Source organism: Periplaneta americana, chromosome 17, assembly GCF_040183065.1.
Source record: "Periplaneta americana isolate PAMFEO1 chromosome 17, P.americana_PAMFEO1_priV1, whole genome shotgun sequence".
Lineage (NCBI taxonomy): Eukaryota > Metazoa > Arthropoda > Insecta > Blattodea > Blattidae > Periplaneta > Periplaneta americana.
Genome location: NC_091133.1, coordinates 14691617 through 14718234, shown reverse-complemented (window position 1 = coordinate 14718234; position 26618 = coordinate 14691617). Strand labels below are relative to the sequence as shown.

Here is a 26618-nt window from a genome sequence, read left to right as displayed (position 1 = left end):
TGGAAGTGGAAGCCTCAGTCACAAGCTTCGTGCACCTCTTTCTAGATCATTGAGCAGTACTTCGATGCCATTTTCTTGACATATTTTGAAAATTGGTGGTGCTGTAATTCAATTTTCGGCTAAACTAGCACTGAGGTAGTTCCCTTTGTACTCAGTTTATACATCTTGCATATTCGAATCTGAGAAAGGTTAGGTTTGGTTAGTTTAGGCGTTTGTTATGCCTTGCATATAAGATCAACTGCATATCCACAAAAAAAAAAAATTCCTTCTAAATGAAACGATTTTCACTTCCAAAATCACGGGAACTACCTCAACGCTAGTTTCACCTAGATAACTTTCAGTTCACCATAGACGTATAGCCAAGGTGGGGGGGGGGGAGACGAGCGGGTGCAATTATATGCCATTACCATTTCTACAATTTAATAGGACACTGTAGTTACTTTGTTGAAATAACCTGAGACGTATTGAAGATTCGATTGCAAAACTGAAATAGGAACACGAAACGAATAGGGTAATTTGGTAACTTGAAATAAGCCTAGGCCTATTTGTTTTTCTGTATTTGAATTCGTAAGCGTAATGATGCGCATTCGATAAACACACACAAATCTGCTCCTTTTTTAAGATACGAGTAAATTGCTGGCAGTTAGGAAATCGTACACGCATCGAAGTTTTCCGACATAAACATCATTAAATAACGTTATCGCGCTTTAATACATTGCAGTGAGGTTATTAATATGCATCAAGTGTAACCACCTACGAAATATTATCGTTATTTCTAATTTTTTTGTGCCAAAATCAATCCGAAACACTCATATTCCACTAGACATACATTGGCCTTTCTATATCCCATATCGCTTCTGCCCTAGATCAGCTGATCGAACTCTGGTGCCACTATCCAGCACGCCTTGCCCCTTCTATCTATTTTATGTTCGAAGGTCGCGACGGCAGTGATTTTTGTGGAATGTAAGGAATGATATCAAGGCCACACGAGTCGTCTGACTCAGCAGTCTGTGTGGCAACGTCCACATACGTCTGAGTTCCGCTCTCAACACGCTTCCCAAGTATACTTGCAAGAGATGGCGTTTGAGTTGATGCATCAATTGCCTCTGTTGCCTTCTGCAATACTGCTGCATAGGACTTTTCCGTCGCCTTTTTCTGTTGATCTAAAATACGCTTACGCGCCTCGAAAAACGTAATATTTTCTCGGACTCGCAACTCTTGAATATCCTTCTCTACCATACACTTCGGGCAATTTTTAGAATTAGCGGCGTGCACCCCAGAACAATTCACAAAGTGCTCGGCACCGGCACGTGGGGAATCCCCATGGTCAGCACCGCCGCACATTGCACATATGATATTAGTGCAACGTTTTTGCGTATGTCCGAACTGTTGGCACCTGAAGCACCGCATTGGGTTCGGCACATACGCACGAACTGGGACACGCTCGTACCCGACTAGGATGTATTCTGGAAGGACAGGCTTTTCGAAGGTCAAAAAGACAGTGCTTAGGGGAACAGTCTGTCCGTCCCACTTATGTAATAAATGGTAAGTCTTGGACACGGACTGCTCCGCAAATTCTACTTGGATCTCTTCATGAGACATACCATCCAGAGAATCCGTATGCACTACTTCCTGCATGATGTTCAGCGAGGAGTGCCGCTCGACTTTAACAGGGTAAGACCCTAGCAACTTCGCTTTCAACAGCGTCTCACTGTGTTTGGGAGATATAGTCTCGATGAGGAGACTACCGTTGCGTAGTCGAGTTGCATTTTTGACCTTCTCAACGACTCCGTCGAGTGCGCGTCTCACGTAAAATGGACTGATGTTTTTCATTGTCTTTTCTGTTTCGTCCAAGGTGATAGTAATAAATTTTGGAGGCGGCACTTTAACAGTTACATTCTCAGGGTCCAATCCCATTGCCATTTTCGTCATATGGCCACCAGTCGTGTCTATTACTGCCTTCTGTTTTTTATTATTTTTTCTGAGGGAGGGGGAGAAGAGCGCGAGGACATTTAAACTGGCTCCCCCAACGGAACCGTCGGCGTCAGCCTACCGCCGAGGGGGGGGGGCGAAAAAAAGACACCTAAAAATTCTTCGCAGTCTGTGCCGGCTATGAGGACCCCCCCACAGCCCGATCCCAAGCAACCCACCTCACGCAAGTTACCCTTCAAACTGGACATTACACACCTAATGGCAAGTCTTACACCAGAGGTGTGTAGCAGTTTTATGCCCCTTCCAAGGGAATAACCACCTGTGGCTCCCCACTCTGTGCTGAACAATCCCAGGACTATCAGCTTCAGGGGACTTGTGGTTGATTACACTGCGACATCCTAAAGTCAGCGGTAACACGTCAGAGCGATATATCCACCCTCACAAGCAGAGTCGGTCACTGGGACATCTAAATCGGCCCGGGCCCCCCATTGGTGCTCTACGTGAGTGTACTTGACCTTTGGTCCGGGCTCGGCACCTAAACTTGCATATAGTGGCAGTACGAAGGGTCCACTATTGCTTCATTGCTGGCTGCCCTGACGGGCTACACAATTCGGAAGTCGCGCTCGAAACTGTGGGACAGGACCACGGAGATAGGAAAGATCCCCGCTGGTGAGACGGGAGTTACAAGCCTAGGAACCTTAACCTAAGAATGAATATAATTATCTAGAAGATGAAGAAGTATGTGCCTCACCAGGCGTTCGTGACAAATCCTGTCATGTAGGCGGAAATGGCAAAAACTAACATCGGGGATGAAAAAGTGAAAATGGCTGTGATGATGTGTTGGTTGTTCCGCGCACAGTGATGGCTGGCAGTGAGAAAGATAGAGATGAAAAATCAGTAACAATAAAGTAAAAATTTTCGTAAATATAAATAATGAAATTTGTCCCTAGATACAATTTTCTCCGTTTATTTGAAATGATCCTCTCTTCTATATTAGAAATATATATTTGCGACTTATTAATTTATTTCAAATCTACAATAAAAACCGTTTAAGTTGCGAAATAATGAAAAAATAGAAAACAGCTAAGATAATTCGAGACTGTTATAGGCCTGATATATACTGACGTGGATCACTTACATCAACTTTCGATTTTACCACAGAATATTTTAATGAGTGTGTATTATTATACCCTTTCATTAGGTTTGATTCTCTTTGCCCTCAAATTTTTACAGTTTGTATAACTTACAACTGCAGGTCCACTGAGGATAGGGTTATCATATGGCCTGTACGTATGGGATTTCTATGAAATGTTTGGATATCTCTGAAGGTTTTATTAGGACGTCTGTTTTTCTTGCGGTCTAAACTCAGGGGTTTCAGGGAGAAATATAACAAATTTAATTTAAGAATCATTGGTAACAGCTTATTATAACTCTGTTACTTATGTAATTCACTGAAATTGGACAGGAGGGCTAAATCCTCGGAAATAGTTTTTTTTATTGGGTTATTTTACGACGCTGTACCAACATCTAGGTTATTTAGCGTCTGAATGATATGATGGTGATAATGCCGGTGAAATGAGTCCGGGGTCCAGCACCGAAAGTTACCCAGCATTTGCTCGTATTGGGTTGAGGGAAAACCCCGGAATAAACCTCAACCAGGTAACTTGCCCCGACCGGGATTCGAACCCGGGCCACCTGGTTTCGCGGCCAGACGCGCTGACCGTTACCCCACAGGTGTGGACGGGAAATAGTTAATATTGGTAACACTGAAGTGATTACATAATAATTGATAGCAGCAGTGCAGCGAGGAGGCATTTAAATTGAAACATTGAGACATAAATACTCATTCAGATATAACTGCCATTAGGTACCTCTAGTTTGTTGCTTGGCCAACGAAATCAGATAGGAGAAGATTCAGGGATTCTCAAGTTTTGCTTTAGTTTGTCTTGCCTAAAATAAAATGTTCTTACAGTACAATATATCCTAAAAAGTGGGGTTATATTGCTAGGAGTAACACGGCTATGTAGTCTCAAGTAGATAGTGTTGCTGTACTTTCAGCATCACTAATGGTGGGGGGGCAGCACTCTCCAGCACACTAAAATACGTAAATACCAACTTCAAGTTCCATCTCCTTCTGAATCTACAAATAGTTACTTCTTTAAAAAATATGTAGAAGAGAAATCTCTAGAAAAATAAATAAGAGACCAGTGAAGTGCTTTGTGTGGAGCGTAGCAATGTATGGGGCAGGAACATGGACTTTACGAGGAAGTGACGACCGACAACCAGAAACATTTGAAATGTGGCTATGGAGAAGAATGGAACGCGTGAAATAGACAGCAGAATACGAAATGAAACAGTTGTAAAAAGAATGGGTGAAGAAAAAAAAATGTTGAAATTGATTAAGAGGAGAAAAGAATAGGCTGTCACTGGCTAAGAAGAAACTGCCAGATTTATAGTTTTATGAAACAATATGTTGTATATTATAAATATTTAAAATATAACATTCCTCCATAAAAATTCCGTTGCAATGATGAAATATATTTTAATGTCAAAGATTAAAAACAATAGGCTACTTAAACATAAGGAAATGTTTCAAACAGAATCAATCATAACATCACCAGTTTATTTTATCTAACACAGGTGCAAAATGAAATATAAATGCAAATTAAATGAAATTCCTGTACTACTCATTATAGCCCATCTCAGTTATTAGAGTATGACTCTTATTGCTGATGAATAAACTGTGTTCATTCTTGTAATATTGACATCCACTTTCTTTTTCTTTTCTTCACTTTTCTCCTTCAATAATCCGTCCCAAAAATTTCGAATGATTAACAGAGTTGAGATATCACAATATGCCTCACCAACATACTAACGCGGTATAATTCACATCATTAACTGTTCAAGAAGAGAAGGAGAACGCTAAAACCAATATAAACCAATATATTGTCAAGTAGTGTAGCAAACTTTATTAAGGCCACTGTTTCACTAGTTACATTTGTATAAACATGGATTTTTATTGCATGTAATCATAAACTTGATCAGAAAATTGAGAGAAGGTACACAGATTTGGAACATTAAACTTCGCCTCTAGTAATTTTAATTAAATACTACACATTAAAATTCAGTTATCAAAAACCATATATGTAATTCATGCCAAACGCCTCAACAAACCAAAGCTAACATCTGCCTTCAGAGAATAAAAAAAAATACATCACAACAAAATAATAAAACCAAAAAACAAACTACAAAAACTAACCTTCCAGTGATTCACAAAATAACAATTTCTGCCGCAGTCCTTTTACCATTTTAAATTCCAAATTAAATACGAATAAAAAGAAACAACGAAGAGATTCACACACAAGATCATACATACATAACCACCAAGAAAAATAAAAACCTATTTCTTCAATAAATAAAATAAAAAAACCCATTGCTTTAAAATACAAATAAAGGGCTGCTCTTACTTCATAGAAATACAACCTTTATAGAAACAATATGGGTATTAATTTCTTCTTCTTCCTTTCAAATATCAGGCCAAATGGTCTGTTACGATCTCACAGTTGAATGTTCAATCCAGCGCTTCTTTGGAGGACCGAGAGATCTCTTCCCGTTTGGACGATAGTGGACACGACTTTTGGGATTCTATCTCTATGCATGCGATGCAGGTGATTTATCCAGTAGTTATGATAATGTTTTACGTGATTAATTACAGGTTCTAGTTGTAATTCTTCCATTACATCTTCATTGTGTTTGTGATCCCATTTCGTATATCCCGCTGTATATCTCATAAATTTCATTTCATTTGCCATTATTCTGCTTTCGTCTTTCTTCCTCAATGTCCATGCCTCATTGCCATAAAAAAGTACAAGTCTCGCTAAGGTCTTGTAAAGGCGAATTCGAGTATGCCTTTGTACTAGGGAAGGTTTCATAATAGTGTTAATTATCCCCATTGTTTTGGTGTATTTAGAAATTTTCTGTGAAATGTCTACTTCATCGAAAAAAGATAATGTGTATCTGAGATAAGTAAAATAATCGACTCTTTCTAATATTCTTCAATCCAAACATCTTTTGCTAGGCACAGGGTATTTTCCGCAGAAGGCCATAATTTTAGTTTTTTCTTTATTGATTTTCATATCATATTTAATTCCAATTTTGTTAAAATTAAAAACTGAACGTTGTAATTCATCTTCTGAGGATGCCACCAGAGCTAAATCGTCTGCAAAATGTAATGAATCTAGTTGTAAATGTTTATTGAGTTGTATATATCCATGAGGCAATTGTTGCCATTCTCTAATTATTTGATTCATAAATATATAATAAATAGCAACGGTGAAAGGCCGCAGCCTTGTCTTAATCCTGCATGAATTTCTGTCCAATGCGATAATTTATTGTCACACCTTACTGCAATTAGATTTGTTTTATAGATATTATATATGTTTGCTCTAAGTTGTTGTGGAACATGGTCTGTGGTTAATACATTTAATAATTTATTTCTGTTCACCCTATCAAATACTTTTTCCGAATCAATGAAAGCAATATATGTTTCTAAGTTGAATTCCCTGTGTTTTTCCATTAATAATTTTAATGTAAAATATCCATCGCAACATGATCTTCCCTTTCGGAAGCCATTTTCTTCTTCTCCGAAAAGTGTTTCATAATGTTAATACAATTTGTTCTTGATTATGCTGGTAAAGATTTTATATCCTGTATTTAACAGACTGAAAACGAAAACATTCACACATCCCTATTTTTTCGAGCATTCGAAACACTCATATCTTTCAAAAACGCACTCACAACACAATCACCCTCACTTACATTTTTTCTCCATATAATATATATACACTACCGTTTGTGAAAAGTGCAACACCAAGAAAGAATGGCCCGAACTACTCCAAACTCGGGAGATGTGTAGAACAGTGTACCAACAATAAGTGATTACATATCCAGAGAGATGGCATAGGCCTACACATAGGCCCAACAGTGAAGTCTCTTATGTCACCAGCAAGATCAGTGTTATGCCTTGCATAGTCAGTGCAGTGCTTCCAAACGAAGTGGAAACGTGAAAGCTAGTGCAGATATGCCTCGTCGACATAGAAGGGCGCAATATCAGCACGTGAGTGAGTTCGAACAGGGCAGAAGGGTTGGCCTCCGGGAAGCAGTTTTTTCATACAGCGACATGTCGACTCATACAGGGCATGCTCCTATGACAGTGATGCGTGTGTGAAACAGTAGATAGAAGAGGGTTGCATGCAGAGACGAGTGGGTACTGGACTACGTAATGGACCACAGCATGCGATGACCGCATCATGTCCGCATGGCCATGATGGACCATACAGCTTCTTCCACAGTGTTGAGTCGACATTGGAGTACTGCAACGGCATCAATGGCTCGTCACCATCTTTTGAGGGCTGGACTTGTGGCTCGCATGCCATTGCATAGCCTTCCATTTTCCAGAAACCAACTACACCTCAGACTGCAATGGGCACGTGAACGCCGTCACTGACGTGCTGAGTGGAAAAATGTAGTGTTTTCGGACGAGTCCCATTTCAACTTGTCCTAGCAATGATGGCTGCATACGTGTTGTTGAGCGGCATAGCAGACAAACGCCTAGTGTGATGGTTTGGAGTGCCATTGGATACAATATGCAATCTCGCCTCCTATGTATTCAGGGCAATCTGAACAGCAACCGCTACATTAGGGAGGTTTTAGAATCCAAGGTACTGCCCCTCCTTCAGGCAACTCCACATGCCATATTTCAGCAGGACAATGCCCGGTCACATGTGGCGAGGGTTGTGAAAGCCTTCTTCGAAGAACGACGGGTATCACTGCTTCCCTGGCCTGCAAGTTCGCCAAACACTGTCGCCCATCGAACATGTCTGGGATATGATTGGTCGGCAACTTCTTCGTCATGGTCCTCCAGCACCCACTCTTGACACTTGACACTCTTGACACTCGTGGACTTGCATACAAACTGCGTGGAGGGAGATTTCCTAGATACATATCCAGGCCCTCTTTGATTCCATGCCATGACGCATAGATGCTGATTGCAGCGCATGGAGGCTTCACACCATACTGAAATCTCACGGTCACATATCAGGTGCAGTTCTGTAATTCTAATCATTTGTGTATTGTGATGTACCTAAATCTGTGGTATCAATTTCATTTCAGTCACATGTATCCTTCTTGATGTTGCAATTTCCACAAACATTAGTGTATACTATACTCGTCTAAATGACTTTGCAAAGTTGAACCCATCCTTTTCCCCCTTCCAATATTACATTTTAAAGCAGACCACAACCCCTAATACTGTTAGTGCAACAACCTGTTACATAATCCTTAAACTGAACTTTGTGATTAATTGTGAAATGCCTAAAACCCTCATCATCTTAACCTCCATATCCCGCCCATTGTACCAGGATGCTTAACATAATGCAGTTGCAATACGAGACAGTTGACATACTGCGCTTTTACATACAATTTGAAATACTGCACTTTGACATACTGCACTTCACCATATGAATTAAATGACATACTGTATTTTAACATACTGGAATTTTATTTCAGTTTGACTATTACAAAGTGAAATTACGCCCACAAGTAAGAAAATATTCTAAAGGCGTCCATCTTGTTTATATTTCAGTTTCACATACAGTATTACAAAGTGAAATTATGTCCACAAGTACGAAGATATTCTATAAGACATCCATCTTGTTTATATACTGCATAACGTTGTGTGGTAGTTTGTAACAGTATGTTCACCCTTGTATAATGTAATTGTTTTTTTTTTTTTTTTTTTTTTTGCATTTCTCTTCTACTCCGACCAGCATTTAACTCGATAGTCATCTGTGACACATCTTCCTGCTCCTTCCTCAGTTCTACAATTACTGAATATAAAGAAGAATGCCATTTATCAATCATTAGCTGGAAACAGCTGTGCCATCCTTCTACAGCATTAATAGTCCTAGATGGATTTTCTAATGTAGCAGTGTACTGATTTTCACAATTCTGGCCAATATCGAGGTGGAACAGCATGCCTACCACCCCTTCGTTCACGTCCACTGATATAAATAGCATTAAAATAATCTGCAATATAAAATCCAGTCTCAGGAATATCATCATACAATTCATAAGCTTGATGTACATCATCTGTTGGAACAAAGGATAAACTAAGTAGTTGCTGAATTGCATTACGAAAGGTCCCGTCTTCAGCGTCTTTATGCAATCTTGTTAGACCTCTCTTCTGCACAGACCTGTAAACGGATTTTCCAAGGTGGTAGAAAAATAACCACACTGCGGCTTCAGAAAAAACAACTTGATAGGCATTCATAATTCCTATTTCAATGTCGCTTACAATCACACTTGGGTTAAGATTTATAATTACTCTGCACACAGAAATTGAATATTTCTCGAAGAACTTGTGTGTACAGCACTGCTCCCGTAATGACAAAAGAGAAAATACAAAAAGAAATGCATGTCCCATGTAAATATACCATGCATTGTGAATATGTGTGGCATTATAGGAGGAGAAACTCGGAATGTGCCATCCATCAGCCATATTTCCGACTGGCCTAAGTGAAGATCATTATTTGTGGAAAAAATTACACATTTTGTGTCACCTGGTTCATTTAAGTTATCAAAGAGTAGAAACCTGCCGTCTCTTACATTGTTTCTATAATCTTTATAAATTTCATTAACATCATCCAAACTCATATTGTTAAAAGAGACAATTTACCCTGCTGGACTGCCAAACATTATCCTTTCGACAGTACTATAAGAAACGGTCCTTGGTTCTGTTGTCAGAAATTGATCGCTCGAACACAGATTTATTACACTTTGGACAAAATATTCCCTAAAAATTACAGAAATTAAACCCCTTTCCTTAAAATCGTGATCCCCTTTCCCAAACCCTGAAATAATAACATCAAAAATGAATATCTCAAAACATCGCCAAAATCCCCAACCCAAAGCACTATGGCAGGTTCGTCATATGATAATTCAGAACTGGAATCAGAAGGTGAATCTGAACTGCAATGTTCAGCCATTTGATTTACCCCACTCGCAACAGCAACGCAATTCATATTCAACGAAATAAGGAATAATGCTACTGAACTCAAATTCAAGAAATAATAGCCTACAATGATTTACTCATCATCCACAACTTGCTGTATCGGAATGTCATTCAAACTTTATTAATACCAACCAACAATAAAAATTACACACATACCAACCTAACCATCAGAATCCACAGCCATCTATATATTCCCGGCAAATACAAAAAGTAATCACAGTAATCAATCTCATGACATCACCCAAGCTCCATTCTAGCCAACATAAATTTTCATATCATAATTCATTACCGATATCCTACAATAAAATAGACTCTTTAGTCTATATACTGAAAGTCTGCTAACAATAAACTGGGAGATAAATCCATATAACTTTATGCCACATTCTACAATGTTATACATGTCGCATAATGTAGAAATTAGAAACAGTGATTTTCAAATTTACCTCTGATAAGGGTTTCTTCTCATCTGTATCAGTGTTATCACTGGACTGTATAGCCAATGGGTCATCCTCCGGTTCCTTCTTGATCATAATATCCATCACGACTGTAACAGACATTTAAATGTTGACACATATCTGCAGAATGCAAGCTGCTGAAAGACTTATTTACAATATATTATTTTGCTCGAACTTTGAATTTTTTCTGAACTGATTACAGTCCATAAAAAAAAATTAAAATATCTTAAGTATTAGTAAGTATGTTGGTATGAATTCGATTATGCATATTTTTCATGTAAAGAATCACATCCCAGACCTGCTTCAAACCTTTGGGCATTGTTTCATTATGTGTGTGTATGTTTATATAGGCACACGTGTGAGGGTATATATATGCACTACTTTAGGTTAACAATACTAGAAATACGCAATTTATTCAATCTAATCAACCAGCAGCAGAAAATTAAAATAGTGGTACAACTAAGTTTCCACTATGAGCTACGACTAAGCCTAAACATTGCTTTCTCCAGTTCAAACGACAGATATATTGATAAAAGCGGATTTTTAAACCAGACAGTGATTACATTCCAATTGTCACTGTTACGACACTTTTGGTATAAATATTATCAATTCACATGTCAATTGCTTATTAAACCATTTTTGTTTCATATACCATATTTGAGTATTCTAAATACCTCAACTCTTCTGCTTCCATTTATAAGGTTTTTACAGTCAATGTATTTGGGGATATTTGTTTAGGTCTAACAGTGACCTGAGAAAAAAATATTTTACAATTTGGTCCCACTTGAAATGGTTGAGATTTTGAGGAGGTATACTGATAAGAAACATAACTACACTCATAAAATAATCACTCGTTGGGACAATACTGATGGCAAACTTGAATTGAAAATATTTGTGAAAGTCTTGCATATTACGCCCTTGGGAAAATATTCACAGCTATCGAAGAACAAAAACTCAATAGCGAACAGAAATATTTGTTACATTTATTATTGTGAGTAGAGTTGACTTAAAGCATGACAGATCTAAATAAAAGAGGTGCAACAGCAGGACAGTTTCTGGTGCAACAGTAATTATAACAGCAATTTCTTTAATCACAGATTTCAGTGACACAAAATATAAACACTGTTCATTTATTTCGCAGGACACATCTTAGGAAAATATATTCAAGAAGGTAATCTATTTTAATGCTGAAAGTTAGAAGTTATAAAACAATTACATTACCGATTGTTCTGAATGGTTGTGAAACTTGGACTCTCACCTTGAGAGAGGAACAGAGGTTAAGGGTATTTGAGAATAAGGTACTTAGGAAATATTTGGGGCTGAAAGAGATGAAGTTACAGCAGAATGAAGAAAGTTACATAACGCAAAACTGCATGCATTTTATTCTTCACCCAACATAATTATGAACATTAAATCCTGATGTTTGAGATTGGGCAAATCCAGAAATGCATATAAAGTGTTAGTTGGGAGGTCGGAGGGAAAAAGACCTTTGGGGAAACCGAGAAGTAAATGGGAGGATAATATTAAAATGGATTTAAGGGAGGTGGGACATGATGGTACAGACTGGATTAATCTTGCTCAAGATAGGGACCAATGGCGGGCTTATGTGAAGGCAGCAATGAACCCCCGAGTTCCTTAAAAGCCATAAAACCCACAGGCAAATCTTTTTTAATGAGTTTTATTTTTGTTATTTAGTTATTCCTTCTTAAGATTGCATATTATAATTTGCTTCATGCTTAAATATAAATACACACAGCAGAATATATCAAAAGGGATCATAAACGTAACCATAATCAGTATGTGATGAAAGAATTACAATTAGTACATTCAATGTATCGCATACAACATTATCAGAACATGTGTAGAAATAGAATCCCAAAACCAATTTTTCATTATCCTCCAAATGGGAAGAGATCTCTAGGGCGTTCGATGAAACACTAGATGAAAATTAAACCATCAGATCGTAACAGGCTTTAGGGCCTGATATTTGAAAGGAAGAAGATTTTTTTAAGTGATGTCCCATTCACTTTGTCTCTAGCCAAACTTTAATGTTTCATTAGGCCTATACAACATTCCTTTCCAATTACAGCCAATTTGGAGACATCGAAAACAAAGGAAAAGTTCAATTATTAATGAAAAATAGGTATTATTTATATACACAGCTCACAGTAATAGAATAACAGGCTATATAATAAAAAATAGAAACTATATGTAGGCCCTAGAATGTATTTCACTGTCAACAAAAAAAGTGGGAAGGAAAATATTTCTAGAAACATCAGTTCTGCCCCAACATAATTGATTATAATATGATATATGATATTTTATTTTATTGGGTTATTTTACGACGCTGTATCAACATCTAGGTTATTTAGCGTCTAAATGATATGAAGGTGATAATGCCGGTGAAATGAGTCCGGGGTCCAGCACCGAAAGTTACCCAGCATTTGCTCGTAATGGGTTGAGGGAAAACCCCGGAAAAAACCTCAACCAGATAACTTGCCCCAACCGGGATTCGAACCCGGGCCACCTGGTTTCGCAGCCAGACGCGCTGACCGTTACTCCACAGGTGTGGATGGTATGATATGATATGATATGATGATATGATATGATATGATATATGATATGATATGATATGATATATGATATGATATGATATGATATGATATGATATGATATGATATGATATGATATGATATGATATGATATATGATATATGATATGATATGATATGATATGAAGAGTTCGCGGGAAAAAAACAATGAATGTCACATTTCTGTTAAGGATTAGATAATGGTCTATAACTGAGTCTATAACTGCAAGATGTAGTGCTGTTTCTATAGAAAACAAAGGAAAGGATTACTGTATTCGTGGTGATAATTCTCCTTTTTACCATTTTTCATAAGAATAACATTAAATTTCGCAGTGATCCATTTCATTAGATAATGACATCAACCTTAAGAAAACTGTGACATTCATCGTTTTTTCAGCGAACTCTTCATATGATATGATATATGACATGACATGATTTATTTTTTATTTATTTTATTGGGTTATTTTACGACGCTGTATCAACATCTAGGTTATTTAGCGTCTGAATGAAATGAAGGTGATAATGCCGATGAAATGAGTCCAGAGTCCAGCACCGAAAGTTACCCAGCATTTGCTCGTTGAGGGAAAACCCCAGAAAAAACCTCAACCAGGTAACTTGCCCCAATCGGGATTCAAACCCGGTCCACCTGGTTTCGCGGCCAGACGTGCTGACCATTACTCCACAAGTGTGAACGACATGACATGATATGATATGATATGATATGATATGATATGATATATGATAGGATATGATGTGATATATGATATGTTATGACATTTGAAACAATAGCCTACTCATACTGATGACATGCAAAGAATATATAGCAATGTAATAACAGTAACAGATACTACCTACTAATTAATAGTAAGTTAAACATTAATGCAATGAATAGGGTACATCGCCAATTTAGTCCTGAGCGACCTCTTAAATACCTGAAATGATTATTCCTTGATGTATAATGGTAATATATTATAGAGTTTTACTGCAAAAATATAAAACTGTTTTAAGTGATACTAAATCTATTCTTATTAGGATAAATATTATTTATGCTCGACCATGCCGAAATGTAGTAATTATACACCTGGTAGCAGTCCTTTAATGCATGTCATTAAAGTACAACTACTCATTAAAGTACAGGTGTTCAGCCAATCACAACTCAGCTTGCAGGTGTTCAGCCAATGACAAGTCAGCTTTGTACCGTTATAAAACCGCAAGTATCGATTATTCTCGGATATGCAATCGAAAGAAAATTAGCGAAAAGTCACGGAGGCTGGAAATTCAATACTATCGCAGAAGGTTATGTTCTGTTACTATAATAATTAGCGTTAATTGTAAATAATATTCAAATAAATTCAATTTGTCATCTCGTTTTTCAATGTCGAATTCAATAATCAAGGCTATATCAAGTTTAACGGGACTACATGAAGGTCAATGACATTATTGTTCCTCGGAAAAAATCAATACTTTCGCGTCTGCGCACATCTCACAATTCACGATCTAGAACAAGGTCACTTCCGATCTTGTCAGATACAAATAAAATGTATACAGCTGAATAATTTCAAGTTAGAAATATGGTCGAGCATAAAAAGTCGTATGAAACTCGCCTATAATGGTAATTAAGAAGCTCGTATGAAAATTATGAAACTTGCTTGCGCTCGTTTCATAAACATCCATACTCGCTTCTTAATTACTATCATTATAGGCTTGTTGCATAATGTACTATTATATTACAGCAAAATAATTATGTTAGTTTAATTTAAATTGTCAACTAAAAGATAAATATCTTGCACTAGAAGATAAAGAAGTTTGGTAAAATGAATGCATCTCTATATCTACACAATAAGCCACTATGAGCTGCAAATATGCTTATATAAAATCTTTAAATCCATACCAAAGTTTAAAAGTTCACATCATTGCTATTTTATGTTAAAAACAAATGGAGAGGACAGATTATAAAGTAGCCAGGGATAGACTAAACAAATTTATAAAAAATTTAGTTAGAGTAATATAGCGTAAACTGCACTGTTTTTTTTTTTTAGTAACGTTATGATATTAATTACTATTTATCTTTCATCTGTACAAAGGCAAATCTTCCAAAATGTATTTTCTGCGTTAAAATTATGCATGGCAAACATTTGTTTCTAACTAAATATCATGACTATAGCCATTTGCCTCCTTCACTTTATACTCTCACACGTCTGGGACAACAAAACTATTTTTCATCAGACTAAAATTCCTCGTAAGAATCTCAGGTTTCCACATGGACAAAATTGAAAGTAACTAATATGGAGATACGTTAAAAATACAATTTCCAGACTACAATTGAATCGGTCATTGCAGAAAGGGGATAAGTCATAAAATCTTACTTTTGAGATAATCAATAAAAAACTGTTTTCTTCTTCCAATACTGGAGTAATCATTCTAAATATTTTTTCTTACTTTGTTTATGAATAGTGAAGTCTAATACATCATGTTAGACATCTGACATCTGAAACACTTTCGTTTAAAGTTGTTTAATCGAACGATGACTTATCCCCTTTCTGCAAGGAATTGTTAAATATAAAAGAAAAAAATATATAATTTACAATTTTGGGCTAATTTAATATTTGAAATCAAACTAAATGTTAATAATTACAATGATAACGATGTTTTTGTGTGTAATTACTACATTACTGTCACCATTTACATAATCATTGTCGCATTTTAATCATTATTCCTACTACAGAAATGTACCAATATGTGATTTTATATCACAGTTTTAAATCAAAACTCTACTTTTAAACTAATACTTAAAAACTGCATATAGGAGAGCACAATAAAGATACACTAAAGTACTACACAAAATCATTTGTTTCAATTGTTACAGAGTGTATTGTTAGACTTTGGAAATCACGTTATTTGTAGATTCCTTGTCACAAGGTGGACAATTCAGGATCTCTTCGTAAAATAAAGTGTGTTCCAATGGAATGTATTGCCTAACTTTTGATATGTCTCCAAGTTTTTTTCGTATTAATGGGAATTTTCCCATTGTATGCTTTTGTGTAGGCATTACTATGCATCCAGAACCTGGTTTTTTTCATACAGAATCTGTGTTTCCTCATTTCACTACCAATGAACAAACTGGCAGTCACACATCCTGGATCATCTTTAGAGTAAACAAATTCACTGAATTGTGCTGAAGAAAACATATTCTTATCTTTCCCTTTCTTCCTCAGTGTGTATAATGAGCAGCTGGTTTTCTTGTAATACTCTGGCGGCTAGTATTTAAAATTCAAAATATCATCAGTAGTAACTGATTCTACAGAAAATCTGTTGTTTGTGTTTGCATGGTGGATCAAGGTATTGTATTGGTCTGGCACATATACCCTGTCTGTCTTCCTTAGTTAGCGCTTCACTACACCAAAGTTGCGGTCACAGGGAAGAAATGAATGGCCTCGTTGTGGGAAATAATGAACGATTTTGTTAAATCTCCCCATTTGAGTCAGTGCAAGCAACAATCGAATTAAGGTATGATTTTTATTTTGCCCTTCACAGTTATCAGAGAAAAGATACAATTCCTTGACTGAAGAAGGGACATTATTTTCAACGTAGTTGAGAAGGAACACACTTCATTTGAGGATTCATGATCGCTGACTTGTCCCCTTTCTGCAATGACTGCGCTGCTTATGGTACTCTGCTTTGCGTTGAGAATGAGCAAATTTGTCCCATTTCTGTATGGAAATGTGTGTCTAGGTCTGGAGAAAGCAATGGCACTCTTAACTCATTTTCGCGTTTTTCGTGACTTATCCCCTTTCTGCAATGACCGATTCAATTGACAGAGAGTTTGTGAAGTTGACCCATATGCAAAGAACGAAAAATGAAGAACAATGCATAGAAAGATATTCTTGGGAAAATTGACTGGAGTAAGAAGTATAACAATGTGGCTTAATGTGAATGTTGACATGTTTGTATAATTTCATTGTAATAGTGAGGAAATGAAATCACGTAATATAGGCTAATATTATTTTCAATGTTTGGATTCTTAAATGTTTTTAATGTTCCTCTATTTTAGGTTTTGATAAGCTAGAGTGTAAAAGTTATTCAACCTGTGATTTATTAATGTCAATAATATAGGCCTACATTTTTTAAGTTCAACATTACTGTTTTCTCTTCTCAGTTTTGAAAGGTTCGTTTATTAAATTTAATTTGAATAAAACATAGCAGGGTGTAAGGCTGACTAATATGAGGTTCATCTTATTGTATTGATACCAATGTTGTATTGTTTTAAAGTGTGATGTTAGTGTGATTTAAACTCTAGTTTGTTTGTTAATTTCATTTTGAATAAAATATATGTAATAAAGATGACTAATATGAACTTTTCTTTAATTGGTCATTTTACGACGCTTTATAAACTCCTGTGGTTATCTAGTGTTTGAGTGAGATGGTGATAATGCCGGCGAAATGAGTCCAGGGTCCAGCGCCCAAAGTTACCCAGCATTTGCTCTTAATAGGTTTAAGGAAAATTCCTGAAAAACCTCAACCAGGTAACTTAGCCCAACCAAGATTTGAACCCAGGCCCACTCACTTCACGGTCAGACTTTCTAACCATCACTCCATAGCGGTGTACAATATGAACTTAATTCCGTTGTTGCTTTATTAAATTATACATGTTTGTGTGTTTTTAGTTATGTCAATTGCTTCACATGAAACAGAATATATGTATCTTTCCAACTTGAAATATCGAGCATAAAGAATTCACTTGTCCACTTCATCCCATGTAAAAGCTACATTTCCTGTCAATTTTTGTTTTCTAAATCCATAATGTTTTTAAACTGCGATAATATATTCCTGGATTCCAAATAAGGATATAATCTGTTATGCGTAACTTCCTCAATACTGTGAATAAAGTTATGTGTCTGTAGGCTAACTAGCACCAGTAGATTTTAGCTGTCATTTTGTATATTGGTTTCACTATTGAATATTTGAGTCTTTCTGGAAAGAAATTGACCAACAATATGGAATTTATAAATGATAAATTAATTGCCAGTACCAGTATCAAATCACAAACTTTCTAATCATTTCTGCAGGTGTCAAGAAGTGTAAACACCTACAAATAATGCATCCACTTACAAAGTTGAATGAAATATAAAATTCTGATAAGCAAATAAGATTTGAATGAGAAGTACAGCGAAGGCAGAAACTGGCAATACTCGGTTGTGTCTCAAAGCTCAAGTCCATGCTACACACTAATGACTAGCAACTAGGTGACTTGTAAACTACACACTAGGGAGCTTTGGACATGTATGCTTGAAACACGGCCTTCTTCATAGATTATTTTTCTAAAAACCATGACACAGGGCCGTCGACAGGATTCATGGGCCCCTGTGCAATATTGTGCTGAGGTCCCATTCAAAAAAATAAGTTAAAAATGACAAGTTACCGATACCAATTCTGTAGTGCTAGGGAAAAGTGGCACAAGTCAGAAATGCTAATTTTACATGAGAAGGAAAAAAACTGTTTTCACACTGGTTTATGTCGATTTGATTTTCTTCTGTATGAATTATTGTAATGGGAGAAATACTTATGTCTCTTTCCCCAAGAGAGCAGATTTTCCGTAATTTGTCAATAAATTAATAAAAAATGTTTGTGGAAACTCACTTATGCCACTTTTCCAAAGCATTGCAGAATTATTCTGACCATAATAATTATTTGCAAAATAAATAACCCCATACACAGATACGAATCTAAAAATGTACACTTTTGTTACATTGAAAACTTTTAGCAAAACTTCACATTAGCACAATACAGTATATTACATTCATCACGCTTCTTTTTTCAGTAGGGCCTGCATAGTACGTTTCGTGACGAAACTTTCGTCTTTTCGTTGTCCTTTGTTTCGTTTCGTTTTCAAAAAACACTATTCTTAAACAGCTATAATTTCTGACTTGCAGGCCAACATCAACAAACAACTCTCCTTAACTTTAATGATGCAAAATCATCAATTATATCATCAAAATTTAAAGACCTAGCAAGATCGCTCTCCAGACTAAGGAGGCCAAGGTTACTCAGTTTTTCTTGACACATTGTTACTCTGAATACATTTTTATTTCCTTCATTTGGTTTGAAGTTGGTGTGAAATTGAGCGTTGATAGTGAAGGAGCAGAAAATGAACCAATCTCAAGCCCGTCTGTTCAGGTTGTCAGAAATGAAGACAGTTCATACTTAGAAGTGTAGGCCTATACCCTACTGACGGTTGTGGCTGTTTAGAAAAAAAAAATATAACAGTAGTATTGAATCAGAACAAGCAAACAATAGTAAAAATGATGTGTTAATATGTGCAAATAAAACAAATTTACTCACATCAGTTCCTAACTCTGAGTCATGACAAGTAACATGAGACCTTGGAAAAGTAAAAAATGGCAGACAAATTGTGTCATAGAATGTGTTATTCGAAAAAGTACCCCCAACCTGCCTAATTACCTTCCAAGTGACGGAACAAGAGCTTTTCCGGTATTATTTTCAAAATTCAAGAGTGGAGAATGTGTTCCCAGAGACTGACTAGTGTGGAGGGAAACAAATCAGTCACTGTACTATTTTCTCTGATTTGTTTCATTCCACACTAGCCAGTCTCTGGGAACACATTCTCCATTCTTGAGTTTTGAAAATACTGTAATTCTGTTTTTGGAAAGGCTCTTGTTTTCGAACAACACATTCAATGACACAATTTGTCTGCTAATTTTTAATTTTCGAAGGTCGCTCAATTTCACACCGACTTCAAACAAAGTTCTACTCCCTTTCTTAATTTATTCTAATTTTTCTGTCTCTCCTGCGCTTCTCAGCTCCCGACTTATGATTCTACTTGTCCATTGTCCACTGGTAATACTAATTAACAGAATTTACTAGACAAACGACAACGAAAAGACGAAAGTCTCGTCACGAAACATACTATGTAGGCCCTACTGAAAAGGAAACGTAATCCTCCGGCTTGGATTTGGGAGAGTCCACTAGCATATTGTGGTGGGCCAGCAGGGGTTGGTAGTTAAGAGGACAAGCCAATTGAACGTGCTCAGTACAAGCGACAGGAACATATTTCAGGCAAATGCCGGAGCCGTCAAGTGTCGTGTCAATGACTGTTAACGTGGGAAACCGATATTTTATTATATAACAGTTAAATATTTACATAATGAAGTGGTAATTTGTATTAATTCTACTATTGTTGGTTAATATATCAGATTCATGTGACAAATGTTCTTACAAAATTTTATAGTACCGGTATGTATCTGTAAATAATTATTCGTGATAATAAAAAGTAATCTGGCACAATCTGACGGGCCCTTACTGCTCACGGGCCCATGTGCAATTGCCCCCTTTGCCCCCCACCATTCTCGGCGGCCCTGCCATGACATCACGGTGCAGCATTAAATTAAGAAGGCAGTGTCCTAATGCAGTTTCATTACGAATTATGTGGAAAAGATAAGAACTTAATATATTACATTTCATTCATGAATTTCATTCATTCATTACGAATTATGTGGAAAAGATAAGAACTTAATATATTACAATAATGTTTAAAACATTGTACAGAAGGTACTAACAATGTCAGTGTTCAAAGTTAACATGTTATTCTACATTATATTTACATTATTTCACTTCTAAAGCATTTTCAGATTTAATAACCCCAATTGCTGATGAGGTATCCAAGTTTGTTTAGTGAACAAGTCAGCAATCAAGCATGCATTTTCGTTTACTAGCTACTACCGACTTGATTGCTATGCACTATGTAGCTTTGGATCATAACTTCTGACGCCACATCTGGCTATTTAGTCAACAATCTAGTTCACTTGAGCTGAAAATGTAGCTTTGAGACACGGCCTTAGTGGCCTACTTACCACTATGAAGTATTAAATTGAAAATGGAACAAATCTTCACCTTCCAGTTCATGCGATTCCATATAAACAGCTTCCTCTACAATCCAGTGAGCCGTGACCACGGACTCTAATCGAAAAATACCATGAATTTCAGATCGATTTAAAGAAGTAATTAAATTAAAATATTAATACTTGGGGCTTTATGAACTCCAGACCATTGGCTCAATATGTCTGTTGTTTATTGAATAGAATTTTATTCTTATATTTCATCATTAAGAAATGACTTTCATTGTTTAACATTGTTTTATTTTGATGTTTCAACTAAAGTTAGGCGTTCACTTACCGGAAAAAAATTTTTTTCGAAGCGTTGGGATTTTTGTTATAGGAAAGCTCACTCGCGGTTATTTAGTAAGTCTATGCGCTCACTTGTCGGCATTTCCGAATTGTTAATGAAGTAATGTTATTTACCGGTAAAGCGCCTTATTTCACTGTAGTGTTCTGGATTGAACCTGGAAATTAAATTAATATTTAGAGATGAGCTTAAACGATATTTTCAAGTATCTGTGACAACTGTGACTGTGACAATTAAAATGTGATTTTATCGGTGATTTTGTCACACCGATATTTTTATATCGATAAGTAGCTAAGCACAATATGCATGAATTAGTCACACCGATATAAATTAACAGGAAATATTGAAGAGCAGTGAAATGTAAATACGATTTCTCTATAGTCTACACGCCGCACATCAGTGATTAATATGGGAAGTCCAACAAATAAATTATGTACATGTACCATTAACAAATAAATACTCACCTAACTGAACAGTAAGTTAACGTGTCAAAAGTTAACCTCATGTACCAAGAGGTTATATTGCAGATAATGAATTGATAATTTTTAATGTAGTTGGGTATGGAGAAATATTGACGTTATGTGATTATCCTAATCGTTTCAAAAATTGAACCTTTTTATTTTATATAATATAACTTAATAAATAAATTATTTTAAGTCGTTCATTAATATTAAAGGCTAATATTGAGTCATAGAATAAAAATTAACGAAACATAACTATTCGGAAAAAAATTGGAAAATAATTACATAACAGAACAGTTGCTCACACAGGATTTTACACAAGATAAAGTACTGGTAAACAATGGTGTTATTATTTAAATCGTTTAATCACTACATCATTTACAATAAGATGGTGAAACTAGCACTGAAGTAGTTTCGGCGATTTCGGACGTGAAAGTCGTTGAATTTGATTTTTTCCGGAGATGCAGTTGATCGTATATGCAAGGCATAACAAAGCTTAAACTAACCAAACCTAACCTGTCACAGATTTATATATGCAAGATGTATACGCGGAGTACGAAAGGAACTACCTTAACGCTAGTTTAGTCGTTCATCGTATATGTTTAGGCATAATAAAAGCTTAAACTAACCAAACCTGACCTGTCACAGATTCGTATAGGTATGCAAGGTGTGTAAGGGAGTACCTCGAGATTAGTTTAGCCAAATAAGTTGCCCACCATATTAGCCAGTTTTGTCTTCTTCGGTTTTGATACTAGGCCTATGGGTACTGTCGTCAGCTTGTGACAAATGCTTCGAAAGTTCAGAAGAACATAACGTTCAGTGACACAGAGTTAATTAACATGATTTAGGCCTACGTTTGATACCCCTTCTTTTCAGGTGTAATTAATTATCCTGTTTATGTGTAAGTGTAAGCACAGAATTTTAAAAGTGTGCAAGAGTAATGAGAACGATTTGATGGAGCAGTGTCTGCTAGATGTTGGATCTTTTTGGAATTTATGAAATTGCCAATTTTTGTTAACTAACCCATATCATTATATTTAAATGTTGAAAATTACTTGCAAGTTGATAATTTTAACAATATCTAGACAAATATCACAAAATTTCATGTTCAGAACATTGATTACGCCTATTAATTGGAGTGGAATAACATTCCACACGAGTTCCAATGTTAGGAAGCACTGCACGATTTCATAAGTGTTCATAACCATAAACAACATAATGAACTTAAAACAAATAATTTTATTTTAAGTTTAATTATTTTAATTAATACTACCATGCACTGGTATGTTCGTGTTAGAGCTATACATTAAAGCTGGATCATACATAAATGAGAGTACAGGTAAAGTTATTAAAATACTGTTGTAGGCTCCTTTAAATATTCAGTTTGTAATTAAAAATAGAATTGAAAAAATATTGTTACTGCGTAAAAATTGAGTGAAAGTACATAATATAAGTTAATATAAATTCACAGTTACTCATATATGAAAATGTAAAGATCTTGGGGAATACATACAATATTTATAAAACATATACAGACTATGAAAACAAAATGTCAGACTCATGATTATATTATTATAATGCAGCTAATAACTTTGTAACAAATCATCACTTTGCAAAAAATAATATTGAACAAAATGTCATGAAATGATAATCAAATATCACCTCCCGATAGCTGTTATTGTATATGCGCATGCGCAAACCCACGACGTAGAGGAGAAAGTTGTGAGAACATCAAAGACCATACTTACTTACTTACAAATGGCTTTTAAGGAACCCGAAGGTTCATTGCCGCCCTCACATAGCCCGCCATCGGTCCCTATCCTGTGCAAGATTAATCCAGTATCATCACACCCCACCTCCCTCATATCCATTTTAATATTATCCTCCCATCTACGTCTCGGCCTCCCTAAAGGTCTTTTTCACTCCGGTCTCCCAACTAACACTCTATATGCATTTCTGGATTCGCCCATACGTGCTACATGCCCTGCCCATCTCAAACGTCTGGATTTTAAGTTCCTAATTATGTTAGGTGAAGAATACAATGCGTGCAGTTCTGTGTTGTGTAACTTTCTCCATTCTCCTGTAACTTCATCCAGCTTAGCCCCAAATATTTTCCTAAGCACCTTATACTCAAACACCCTTAACCTATGTTCCTCTCTCAGAGTGAGAGTCCAAGTTTCACAACCATACAGAAGAACCGGTAATATAATTGTTTTATAAATTCTAACTTTCAGATTTTTGGACAGCAGACTGGATGATAAGAGCTTCTCAACCGAATAATAACACGCATTTCCCATATTTATTCTGCGTTTAATTTCCTCCCGAGTGTCATTTATATTTGTTACTGCATCAAAGACCATAGACTTACTAAATAACCTCTAGACCGCTTACTGGCGCTAGTGTTATGCTCTCAAATTGAACAGCCGACGTGCGGCCATTTGTTTGGTTGAGTTCAATAAGCACAGGTTCATTCGTGTGCTATTTTTAATTGCTGTAATGCACACGGATGTAAAGATAAAGAAGGAAGGATTGTTACATTTCACTGATTAGTTAATCTTTAATTTCTACGACGATTTTTGCTCCGTATTATGTTACAGAAGACAAACTATTGTACTTATACGACAGTTTATGCTTTAGGTTTCCTCTGAATAAAGATTCTCTTAACCAAAAATGAATAGGTGCAAACCGCAGAGAAAATTTCTATCCTACAATGAATCATTCAGTGTTTCAACTCATTTCGAAGGTAGTTGTTACCTTTCAAACTATGTTATTACCGTATATATTGTGACTGTCCTTCAACAACTACATATCCTTCCTTTTCTTCAGACAGCTGTTCTTTCAGTGCATACACGAATAATTATTCGCCGAATTTGAAGATACAGAAATAATAATAATAATAGTAATCCGTGGCGCTACAGCCCGTGAAGGGCCCAGACCGACTAATCGCCTGCTGGACTCACGCCCATACGCCGAAGCAGAGATGGACGACCATCCAACCAGAATGGAGGTATCGTGTGGTTGGTTAGCAAGATGGTCCCCCCAGCCGTTATAGCTGGCTTTCGCAACCGGATTTTGCTACCTACTGCTGCTGCTACCACTACTGCTGCTACCGCTACCATTACTACCGCTACCACTACTACTACTACTACTACTACTACCACCACCATCACCGCCACTACTACTACTACTACTCTTTTTGATTTCATACAGCAGTTTAACGTACAGATTAAATTAAAAAGTAGACATTTATTCTTTTCTGAACCGTGGTTATGAATATTCACATTCAGAGTTCCTATGAAAATGATGCAAGCCTGACAACCTGGTTGAATCCCGATAAAGGAGGTCGAGATTGATAAAAATCGCGATTTGAGGGATAATAGTCTAGAACGTACTTTAAAAAAGTTAGTCTGCACTTCCTATTATCCGATACTTTTATTTATATATTGACTGAAATGGTAACATTGTAAACATAGAGGTAATGCGGGGAAATTTAGTAAGTCTGTGAGATAACCCAGCTGATTGCCGTAAGGCAACTCAACTCTCAAGATAATAGTTCCCCTAGTTCTACTTCAATATTGATTAATCCGTTTCGGTACCTAGTTGCTGCTCTCGCAATTAACAACCATTGTGTATTTTAGGTGCGTTAAGTGGCAAAAAAAAATAGTGTTTTTATATCGTATTTTAGACTAATAACAGACACAAACAATTGCTGCGTGAACTATGTTTAAACATGGATTCATCGTCAGATATACTGTTGCAGTACCAGTTCCGAAAAAGAAAAGTTTCTAAGTTAATTTAGTAGCGAATGGTTAAAACATATTCGTGGTTAATAAAAGAAAAAAGGAAGAGCCTATAGTATTCACTGTACTGTGTGTCCTTCGTTTTTTTTTTATTTTTTTTAGTTGGTTATTTAACGACGCTGTATCAACTACTAGGTTATTTAGCGTCGATGAGATTGGTGATAGCGAGATGATATTTGGCGAGATGAGGCCGAGGATTCGCCATAGATTACCTTGCATTCACATTACGGTTGGGGAAAACCTCGGAAAAAACCCAACCAGGTAATCGGCCCAAGCGGGGATCGAACCCGCGCCCGAACGCAACTTCAGACTGGCAGGCAAGCGCCTTAATCGACTGAGCCACGCCGGTGGCTTCCTTCGTATTTTAGTGTTTCTCCAGGAGGCGAATATTACATTAAAAGGACGTGAACATTACTTTGCAGAAAGCAACTATAAATGTTATGACAAAGTGATGATTAGTCTAACGTCTTAAGTTAGCTTCTGATATCCCGATATTCCTCGCAGGAAACCTAGCAACTCTGCTGACAGCAGAAACACGTTATTAAAGGTATCTCGGAAAGGAAGTATTGTTCCTGATAATAATATTAACTTTGGATACGCAATACAACACGTATTCATATAGCAGTTTCGAAGTCCCGCGCGTTTTCTTCCAAACAAATGGCGGCTTTCCGCTGCTTCAATTTGGGAGCATATTTCTCACTTCTCCGCTAAGGTGTGACAGGGGCTCGTCACAGACTCACTGTCCTATGCATAGACAAATAAATAGAAAAACCCCCAACTCAATGTATTACCTTCGACATGCTATTGACGCGACATCGAGACACATGGCGGCAAAAAATCGGAACTACAACTCGTTACAAATAGCGGCAAAATTCGGAACTACATCCCATGTTACACAGCCCGATCGGTATTACAGGTATCCGTTATGCCAACAGAGTCCGATCGGTATTGCAGATACCTATTATATCAACACAAACTAGTATTTTTCATATCCCCAAAGGAATGTGTAATGGTTTATCGGTTTAAATAACATGTTTAACCACAATATTTATATCACATTTTTGTTTTGTTTAACATGTGAATATAAATATAATAGTTGAACATGAAACT

General features: G+C 36.4%; 1 protein-coding gene across 9 annotated transcripts in view; it reads right to left on the bottom strand.

The window, feature by feature from the left end:
- Window positions 1-21423, bottom strand: part of LOC138693168 (zinc finger protein 708-like) — a 45253-nt gene extending 23830 nt beyond the window's left edge. For 2 of the 9 annotated variants that reach the window (XM_069816874.1, XM_069816877.1), the window contains exons 1-2: window positions 20668-20896; window positions 10447-10547 (exon numbers count right to left, since the gene is read on the bottom strand). In XM_069816874.1, coding sequence (XP_069672975.1) covers window positions 10447-10542 — 96 coding nt within the window. In that variant the 5' untranslated portion in view covers window positions 10543-10547; window positions 20668-20896. Of the gene's footprint in view, window positions 1-6509; window positions 8015-10446; window positions 10548-20667; window positions 20897-20916; window positions 21023-21238 lie in introns of those variants that run through there. The other 7 variants (XM_069816879.1, XM_069816878.1, XM_069816876.1 and 4 more) reach the window with 7 other exon arrangements.
- Window positions 21424-26618: the final 5195 nt, after the last annotated feature.